This window comes from Podarcis vaucheri (assembly GCF_965113315.1).
Source record: "Podarcis vaucheri genome assembly, chromosome: 2".
NCBI lineage: Eukaryota > Metazoa > Chordata > Lepidosauria > Squamata > Lacertidae > Podarcis > Podarcis vaucheri.
Genome location: NC_138760.1, coordinates 83,302,251 through 83,313,150, shown reverse-complemented (window position 1 = coordinate 83,313,150; position 10,900 = coordinate 83,302,251). Strand labels below are relative to the sequence as shown.

Here is a 10,900-nt window from a genome sequence, read left to right as displayed (position 1 = left end):
AAGGAAAGTGGTAGAGGGTGTGTTAGTACAGTGCATCATGATATAGCGTGGTCCTATAATCTGGTGCTAAGTAGAACATATTCCATGGTTCATAGGGCAGGAAGTGCATGTTTACCGACAAGTATTCAGCAATGCAACTGTATAGTCCAGAAGTGTGTGGTTTCTGTCAAGTATTGCGAAACAGAGATAGATTTTTTTTTGGCTGATGAATAAGTACGGCTGACAATGAGAAAAATAATGCTTTGCCATCTAATTTGGGCTGTTTGTTAGAGAAATCAACACTACAGTGCAGACCAGTCCTGCAGAAGTGTGTTTACTGCCAGGCAAAGGGTTTTGCATTTATTGGAAGGTAACATGGAACTATGGAGAACATGAGGTCATGCATGGTCTTTTACAAATCAAAGGCTACCATTAACAGTTTGCAAAAAATTGTCTAACAGATATATGGGGATACAATAATATAGACACAAAGCTCTAGAACAATGGTTGATTCCAAGGTTTGCCCCTAGCAGCATATCAGAATGATACATTCATCTGATGGAAAGCTTGCTGGGGTAGAAAACTGCCTTAGTTACGCACAAGGTGAAGGAGATTAATAGGAAACAGCCCTGTGAAGCTGTACCCTAAAGATCCGGGGGCAATAAAGCAGGTTTAAAGACTGTACCCTTGCAGAACAAAACACCTGAAACAAACAAACAAAACAAACAAACAAACATGCAGTGAGTTGAATGCTGGAGAAAACTCACTATGTAATGGTGTGTTGCTCTAATGATTTCACACAGGGGAGTCCAATGTGATGACCTAGTGCATTTCACGGTAAGGCCACATTATCACAGTTGATGAGGACTTTAAGCATTCTGCTGTATCGCTTTTCCTCTCTGGCTTTTTAAAAAAGCCGGGTGTGTCTCCCCCCGCCCCCCAATACCTGAAGTCTATCTCATTATAGTCCCTTATTAAAAATAGTTTAGCATATTGCTTAATACAACACTTGGAACAGCAAAGGAGGGTCATTCACAAGGAAATTATGTTTGCAAAATTATGTTCGCAGGTAAACTTTGAAATGTGTTACAGACGCACAAAACCAAACATTATATGGCTAATCAGAGAAGAGGCTGGCAAAGGATTTTCTCAAGTTTCGGATGGTTTCGGCTTTTGCTTCGTCCTCGTTCACAGATGACCGAAAGAAGGATGACTCAGTGAAGTTGAAGGCGTTGGTCAGAGACTGTGATTTGCTGCAAGATAAAAACAAAGCAAAATGCACATCAATGCATGTTGTCTGCTACAGCCATACCTCAGAATTCTGTTTACCATGTCATACAATGGAAGCAGGACATATAGACCTCTGCCCACCATATCTCCTTCTCATTGTTAGCTTTGTCACTGATGATAATATGTTTTGGGCAGAGATATGGATGCAGGCTCGGGCCTGACCACCATGACCAGCTGTTCGGCAATGTATATGTATTGTGCTGGGCTATTTCACACAGAACGCAACACATTGCAGGGGAAGGCGTCACAGAAATCCACACGAATCATTTTGTCCATCAGGGCATACAAAAAAATTCTGGACCAAAAATTATCTCCATACATTCTAGGAGACATGAGTGCTTGAGTCCCATTCAAGTGAATGGACTTGTTTCTTAATCCTAACCATGTTTATTTGGAAACCTGTTCTACTCATTTCAGTGGCATTTAGTTCTCAGAGGGTTAGGAGTGCAGTCCTGAGGACTTAATTAATTTTAGTTTACATTCATTTCAGTGGGATGTGTGGGACAATCCTAAGCATGTTTCCTCAGAAGTCAGGCCCATTGTTGTCAATGGGATTTACTTCCTAGTAAATGTGTTTAGGATTACAGCCTTAAACATGCTTTACTTTTTATAGATTGCATCCAATGTAAGGATATCTCAGCTGGTAGAGCATACGACTTTTAAGCTCAGGGTCGTGGGTTTGAGCCCAACATTAGGCAAAAGATTCCTGGGTTGCAGGGAGTTGGACTAGATAACTCTCATGGTCCCTTTCCAACTCTACAGTTTTATGATTCTATAATCCAGCTCAACAGAAAATGGCTGCTGAACGGCACCTCGGAACAAATATATTCAGTTTAGCTCTGTATTCCTAAAGTGACTTTCCCTGGAACAATATTTCTTAATTTGATAGGATCTGACTGAATGCAGGTATGTAGAGTGTGGACAGTAGCAAAACTGTTGGGCTTTCGTTATGCTATAAAATCTAAGGCTAGTAGAAGGAAAAAGTTGTGAGGTGCTTGCGCTTCCTGTACTATGTCTCAGCACAAGGCAACAATTCATAGCCAGTGTGCTTTCAACCCCAAACTTTGTTGAAAACCAGAGTAAGCGGTGCTGCATGTGGTGTTCTGTCTCTCGTTTGCATTGTACTTGGGTTTAGTGTTCACGGAAAGGAGGCGGTGGAAAGGCAAAGCGAGGCTTCACTTGATTAGCAACTCAAAAATGAACGGCCTAATTAAATATTTGTTCATGGGCTAATAACCTGCACGCACATGTTAAGCAAGAGCATGTGGGTGAGAATGCAAGGCACATACATGCCAAATGCACAGAGTACAGTTAATCCCATTGGCAATTTGAGTTTGTGTATGTTTGTTTTTTCATTTTGAACATTAAAATATGAATGGGAATAAGCCTGTGACTCAGGCTTTGAGCCTGTCAAGGAAGGCTCAATGGCACACCACATGCATACAGTTTTCAAGTGTTCAGGAAAGACCCTAACACCTTTCCATCAAAGGAAATAAAGGATTAGGATGGGACATGCTGATCTCAGTTAGGAGGGCAACTTCCCAAGCTGTGGTTTATGTTGGCAATTCCAGGGGTATTACTCTGGCATGGCAGGCAGATGGCACTAGCCCAGTTGCTTAGGACTGGGATACAAGCGAAGGCTTTCAAAATCTCTTTCTCTGGATAATGGATTTTTTTAAAAAAATCTCATTTGAGAATAAGGGTAAAATAAAACAGGCAAATAAAACATTTTACTATTTCCATTAGAAAGGTTCCAGGCCAATATTTCATTCATTTTCCTTATGCTATTACAGTTGTTGATATAGCAAATACTTTAGCTATGTGTATTCTAATGAGATAAGCTGGTCTCAGAAAATAATGAAAGGAGTATTTTGGGGTGGAGGACACAATTCATGTGGATTCCACTGCCACTTTCACACCTGCCCGTTTTGCATTTTCATGATCCCACAGTAGGCGTTTACTGCAGAATAGCCACATTTTTTGTTCATATACTTTTTTTATGGAACAGCTCTACATGATGGGCTAATCATGTCTGTCATCCTTTATTTCCTCTGTGTTCCTTCCACTTTTGTTTCAGAAGGCAAAAATTCAGTTGGTTTTTTTTTGAAAACAATATGCAGCTGATCATGCTATATCTATACAGGAAGCCCCCCCCCCCACCTCCAGAGAGGCACATGATCCTTCCACGAATCCTCTTGAGTTAACATTTCTTAGTATCCAAGCTGTTGTACTTAATCTCATTAATGGGGAGATTAAGGTGGGAGTTCCATGAGCATGATCTCTTGCATTTTTTAAGTTAATAACTGTAGTTGGGCTTTTTAGATTGTGTTTGCTTCATGTTTTAAGTTCCTGTCCTGCCAGCTGCTATTTGCCCTATAGGGAAAATATACAGTAGTATAGAGTTCAGTAATCATGAATTTAATATTTACAAGCATAACCAAAGGCATTTTAGAATTTGTATTGCACGTGAATTAAGGACACTGCATTGTATTGTTTTAATTATTTGCTATTTATTATATTTCATAATTTGCTTATTGTTAGTTGTTAATTCTTGTTGAAAGCTGGATAGCGTCAGGCAGGATATGCATTTTATAATAGATAAATATATATTATAATTTTATAATAGATAAATATATATTGAGTTTTCAATCTGTCTGCACATTATTTGGCAAGACCGTATGTGCTGTTAATACTATTGTTTCCTTGCTGCTGCTGTACATAGTGTAGGCAAAGATTCTTTGCCATTATGTAAGATTCCAATATGGCCAGAGCTGTGGGATGTAACTGCAGATTACTTGGTTTTCTTTCTCCACCAACAGTTATATATCCAGGCATTTGGTACAAACAATAGCCCATTTCAGGAGGTTTGGTGCCCATCAGTCAGGGTTCTGCTAAGGAAAAAACTCTACTTGAGTAGAAGAGTCTCTTTCAGACTGGCACTGAACACGTGACTGGCATTGGTTTAAATGTCCAAGGTACCAAATGTCTGACTAGGACCAATTTCCTCTTTTTCTGTCTTATTGGCCTTACACAGTATGCCATTCTCTTTCTGCATTTGGATTGACTGGGTACAGCCCTACACATGCCTACATATAGCTTTGGAGCTTTGGGGGGAAAATTGGATGAAAAATGTATCATGGACTTTCGGAGCAGCCTTTTAAAACTGAAAATCTGTTGTTGTTTGAGTGGCTGAAAGGTTAAAAGTTTAAGTAGATAAGGCTTCCTTCTTTTCCTCAGCAGCTGACTTACAGACAGCACATTCAAAAATGAGTCAGTGCCTTTTTGGTTGGTGGGCAGAAACAGAGGATGACCCATTATCAAATTTGGCCTCGTGGCAGCAGAAATCTGCATGTATTGCAAATTACCGGAGAGCTTTTTCAACATCTGTTATTGCCTTTGTTGGAAATTTCCCTGCTTCAGGTCAACCTGGTGCAAAGATGTTACATGCTCACAACAACAACAACACCACAGGGGATCTGTACAGATTGTATTCAAACCTCACTGGCAAAGGAAAGCATATGAAACAAGCGGAGAAAATAAACGAAAAGCCTTACTTCAGTTGCGGATGTGCTGGAGGTTTCTGGGGTGGAGCTGTGGAGGGTTTCGTCTCTGTGTCCGCAGGTGGCCCAGCGCTTGAAGGACCTGGGGCCTGAGCACGTGGTTGAATTGCAGGGCCCGGTGGACGTGGAGGCAGGGAACTCGAGGGCTTTGCTGACTGCCCCGGAGGGAACGCACGCTGTGGTTGCAATGGCTCCTGGCTTTGTGATTGCATTCCTTGGGGTTGCACTGGGCCCCCTAGGTTCAGTACAAGAAAAACTTCATAATGCATCAGTAATTTTGTACTAGTTCTTATATCTAACACTTACAAATATAAACTTGGAACCAACAAAGTTCAGCGTGTCTAGGATAGGCGAGCCACATCTTTGCTGTTGATACCATTAGCCATAAATCCATGTAACTTGCAGAAGTGCCACACTGATACCAAGGTGCCCTAAAAAAAGGATTAATTTAGCAATGGTAACTTACAAGCTACATTCATTGCAACATTTCTCTATTTTGTTTCTGAACTTCCATGGTAAGAAATATTTCTTTACTGCTCCATTGCAATGGGAGCTATGCCTAGAAGGAAGCTGTATTTTATGGTTCTGCATATGGTAATGTAAACCAACAACACTATTTCTTGCTAAGGGGAGGGGGGTTAGGATTTTTGTTGCTGTTCTTGCTTATTTAAATGCCATATAGAAGCACACAGACTTGCAGTGGCTACTCAGTGGGCCCTAAAGAGCCTTTCTGAAAAAGACAAAGCATGCGCCCTTACAGCAGTAGCCACTGTTTAATTATCAGAGAATATCAATCCAGTGCAGCTCCATGTTTATTAAGTATGCAGCTGAGACAGGAACTGTAGGTGCTTGAAAGTACATTGAGTATATCTCACCAGATGCAATCTGCTTCACCTTTGTAAGGCTACCAGTTAAGCTAGACTACCTGAAGGGGAACCAATTTAGTCACAGTGATCTTAAAGGGTCCAATGTTCTGAGGTACATTTAAATGGGTTTATAGCTTGACTTATTATGCCAACATATGAATGCTTATGATAACTACTCCACTGTTATATCACAGCGTAGCATTGCACCAACTCTGGCATTATGAAATTCCTTGGCCTGGAACCAAAGGATCATGAAATTAGTTCCATGAGCCCAAGGGGAACTGAGACATTTCCCGTCAAAATCAGCCATGCCCCATGTTGGTAATATGGCGGGGGGGGGGGGATAAATTCCACTGGGCTAGGGAGGGATTGTGGTTCGGTGGCAGGGCATATGCGTTGCATGCCAAAGGTCCCACAGTCAGTTCCTGGCATCTCCAGGGAACAACACCTGATTGAAACACTAGACAGCCACTGTTGGTCAGTGTAGACAAACTAGATGCATCTGAGCTAGATGCACCTATGGCCTGACTTAGGATAAGTCCCACGGGCTATTCTAATCAGCTATTTGTTTCCAAGGGCTTTCCCATTCACGTGCAAGCACAGAAATGACCTCTTCAGCAAAGCGATGGGGAAACTCTCTTAAGGAAGAATTCCATGTGTGCCTCAGTGCACTGCAAACAGGGCAGACTTATAGGCTCAAGGAGTAAGACACTTCCACTCAAATGAAACTGTTCATAGGTAGATGAGGAGTTGAGATCATACTTGCTGGCTCCGCCCCTCGCCCTACCGATTTCAACAGAGAGCTTGTGAGCTGACTTTCTATGTAAATAAGCTGTATATGCAGATTGGCTATTCGATGCATGTAGGTCTGTTAAAAAGCCATACTGGGTATGCGCAGGACACAGTTGGAGCAAGCAGGTATGATTCCAACCCCACCACTCACACATTTCCTGAACATGCCATGCAGCATGTATACAGCTTATGTCTTTTTCAGAAGTAAGTTCAAGATCAACAGGTTCTATTTTCAGGAGACTGGTGGAATTTTGAATCTGGGCTTTAATGAGGCTTTACTGAGGCGGATCAGTTCTGTACCCTAAAACAAACATTCTCATTTAGCTTTTCTTTGCTGAGCAGAAAATACTTCCCCCCCTCTCCATTTAGATATTGAGGCTTATATGCCAGAAACTATACACTGAAGACAGATGTAACTTTTTTTTATTGCACATTAAGCTGTACAAGATATTTCACAAAATATATACTGCAATCACACTTCAGCATTTGCTCACTTTCTTGCAGCTGGTTTGGTACAAAAAGGCAGCAACAATAATAAAAAAGCTTTTACAAAAAGAAAAGGAAAGGGAAAAATAAAATAAACCAAACACACACCAACCCCCTGGACATTAATCCTAGACTGCAAAATATCAGTTCCCTATACCCCACAATATTGCACCTAAGCATGCTAGCATGCAGAGACATTTTGGCTTGCTTAATATCTGTGGCAGGAAGTAACCAGTGTGTGCCCTCCGAAGACCTTTTGCAATAAATGCACTTAAGTCCTGCTGGGATGCAGCTCTTTTTCTCTGAGGTCTGCAGGCACACGTGTGCACACACACACGCACACACACGCGCACACACAGAGCTCGTAAACAATGCACAAAAGCATTTGTAAATACTCAGACTACTACATGCAAAAGAACACTCATGGCTTGATATTAAATGGCATTCAGTCAGTAGGTTCATTTCTTCACCTCAGGGCAGGAGGCTGTTTTGTTCACTTGGGTTGAGATTTGGAGGTGAGGAGGGGCGTGTGTGAACCTGAGGCTGAAGGGGATGCACTCATTCTACACAATCGAAATCATCAGTGTAGTTATCAAGAGATCACTAACCAGAAACAATGACCACAAAAGCGGAATGATACTATAATAGACTAAAAAGGGGCAGGACGCAGAGGCATGCCCAACAAGCACTGAAATTCCCATCAAAAGCAGCGTGAAATTTGCAGCTCACTAGCCTGAATTTAAAAACAAAACAGAACAAATAAAACCACTTGGTAACTGAGCTATAATTTTGTTGGCAGTGTTTGCAAGGAAAATAAATTCAGACCTTGGCATTGTTTCACAAGAAAACAGGCTTGTTTGTATTAACCTAGGGACTGCTATTTACCTTAGTATGGGATTCTAATTGACAAAACACAATCCTTTGCCTTGCTCACAGCTAGTATAATAGTGCACCTTTAACGTTTACAGGCTAGATTTTCCATAACAGTTTAACTGCCCTGCCTAGATATTGCTTTTAAGATTATGCACATAGCCATTGGTTATGTGACAGTCATAAGCAATTATGGCTATAAGAAAGTTTGGAAAAGTAAAACCCGTCGGGTCACTTTGATTTACTATTTACACACACTTGAGTCATAAATGTGAACTTCTAAGCCTAAACCTTTTTACTTGTTCTGAGCCATATGTTAAATATACTTTCATATATGCTGTTGCTTACGCTCAGAATGATAGATCAGATGACAGCTGCATCTTAATTACTTGGCTATAGCCTCAGCTAATATAGAACAGAACAACCACACATTGAGTCCATGTACCACACACTTTTTAAATCCCTTAAAAAAAAACATGTGGCTAGCCCAATATTTGGAAAAGGTGATGATTAATCTAGCAAGGCTTTTAATGGCCTTGTTGACTTCCTCTAACAAACAGCTGTAGCTTACCTGAATTTTGTAGATAAGGAATATCTAGTAAACACACTTGATTTAGTTTTGTACAAGACCAGATGGCTACTTCATAACCACTAGAGAACCTTTGTCACTGAACTTAAATACATTCAGTACCCTCACATTTGCATCAATATTGCACGTAAGTGGCCCGTTTTTATAGCACTGAGGCTAATAATTTAATGCAGATTTTAAAATAAAAAAATCTGCATTGAAAATAAAGGATATTTATGTATTCTTGGAAATAATTCTCTCATATTTCATAGGAAATAAATGAAATAAAGCACTTGTCTTTCATGTTACCTATAAGCAGTACTTTTTTGCGACAGTACAAACCAGTACAGAATTCTGTCACTTCTTTTTTGCTGCCATTGGCAGCCATTTTGTGCTGGTATCTCCTTCACTTTTATCAAGAGAAGAATTCCATGAGTTCATTTGCTTTTACAACAAAAAGCACTGCCTATAAGTATGAACTCAAAAGTTAATGATGCCTCATTCAACATACTATTAAATGAGACTTGAAAAATATTATAATCACCTTTCTACATCAATCATGCACATTTTTTTTAAAAAAAACCAAACAAATATAATGCACATACTCACAGAGTTAAGCAAAAGTATATAAATTTCAACCTGGGCTGGTTAGTCTTTTTTACCCCACAATATAGAATACTTGAAAGAAAGAAAAACCTGTCTAGCCATCCATAATAAACAGTCTCACTGACTTGGTAGAGGCACAATTCTTGTACACTGTTGACAACAGCCCTGAATCACAAGTTATACAGAGAAACATAAGTAAGCATTACAACACAAACATGAACAGATAAACAACCAGACAGTATAGTTGACACTGCATAGAAAAAACACAGTCCAGGTCAGCACTTAAACAATGCAAAAACTGCACAAAAACTGGTATTGTTTGATTCCTCTTTTTTTGGCTTTAACCCTTGCTTTTGGTCTTAGTAATTTAAGTAGCCTGGACTTGTTTTGGTCCTACTGCAACGCCATTACAATCGAGAATGTACTGTAAACAACCTTGAGGAGGTGGTCGCTGGGGTGGGACTTTGTTTGGTTCTGGCTCCTTAAGTGATCCACTCTGCAAGACAAAAGGAAAAAAAGGGGTGGGGAGGAAAGCAAAACAGAAGAGAGGTCAAATGAGCAGGGCTACAATAAGGAATCACACCTAGGAGAAAGTTTTTGTCATTCGAGGAAGCCTCTTCCTGCATGTTAAGAATCTCTTATCAAGTAAAAGTCATCTCTTAGGGCACTTGCCAGTATGCGCTGGAGAAGTACTGCATCTCAATCTCCCAAGAACCCCCTAAATAGTGTGGAGAATTAAATTAACTTGCAAAATTTAAAACAACAATAAATTTAGATTATACACACCTTGAAAGGAATGCTGCCTAATTACTTCTTTGTTGAATTTTTAAGAACATTTCATGGTGTGTCTTTTATGATAGACATTACATTCAGAATGATTAGCCAGGCCAAAAAGCATTTAACTCTGAAGCCTTGGTTCATGTTCATGAACACCTTGAGATTTGTGTAACTATTGTTTTAGCTGCCATCAAGCTGAACACGGCACCCCTACAATGTATGATAGCCTACTAATGGCTCAAAAATCTCCCCAATTTTTGTGGCTGGCCTAACTGCTAAACTAAATTTGTTTTGGTGGAACACAAGTTGTGCAACCCTGAGTAATTCCCAAATGAACTTTGTCACAGGACCAAACTAGACAACGATGCTAAATGCGGAATCAAAACCATCAGGTCTTGCCCTTCAGAGCAGGAGAAAACAAGATTGCTCCTTCTTCCATGTGACAGCCCTTTAGATATTTGAAGATAGCTATCATATCTCCTCCCAGTTTCCTCTTTTCCAGGACAAACAGACCCAGCTTCTTCAACTGTTCCTCCTAAAGTTTCCAGATTCTTGATCATCTTGGTTGCCCTCCTCTGAACGTGTTCCAGTTTGTCAATATCTTTCTTAAACTGTGGCGCCCAGAACTGGATACAGATTCCAGGTGTGGTACTATTACTTCCCTTGATTGGCACACTAGACTTCTGTGGAAGCAGCCTAGATTAATGATTTTTTGCTGCTGCACACAGGGACTTAAACCTATTCAGGTTCAGGGTTTGTCACAATCTCCTCAGCCAGACGATGTCCACTTATGTAGGTAGACTTCCTGAACACAATATTTCCATGGAGTTGAAGAAAATGATATTGAGGCATTTGAAGTTGCCAGAAAGGGAAAATGAAGGGGCTGTTTAAATTCCTCAAACGTTCCCAACTGTAATTAATATCTCAAGTTTAAAATATTTACCAAACCAACAGATTTACAATTGAAGTTTAATATAGTCCACCTAAAAGGAAATGCCTTTGCCTTAAATTAGGCTTCCCAGCATGCGAGCTCATACTTCCTGGTCACTGGATTTCCTCAAATACATGCTTTGTTTAAGCATTTTGAAACCTTAATAGCCCTTGCA

General features: G+C 40.3%; 1 protein-coding gene across 1 annotated transcript in view; it reads right to left on the bottom strand.

Annotated features, from left to right (window-relative positions):
- Positions 1 to 308: 308 nt before the first annotated feature.
- SYN2 (synapsin II) overlaps positions 309 to 10,900 on the bottom strand; it is a 149,711-nt gene continuing 139,119 nt past the window's right edge. Inside the window, exons 11-13 of the mRNA XM_082211950.1 lie at positions 9,453 to 9,513; positions 4,824 to 5,064; positions 309 to 1,232 (exon numbers count right to left, since the gene is read on the bottom strand). Of these exons, the coding sequence (XP_082068076.1) occupies positions 1,097 to 1,232; positions 4,824 to 5,064; positions 9,453 to 9,513 (438 nt within the window). The 3' untranslated portion in view covers positions 309 to 1,096. The remainder of the gene's footprint in view (positions 1,233 to 4,823; positions 5,065 to 9,452; positions 9,514 to 10,900) is intronic.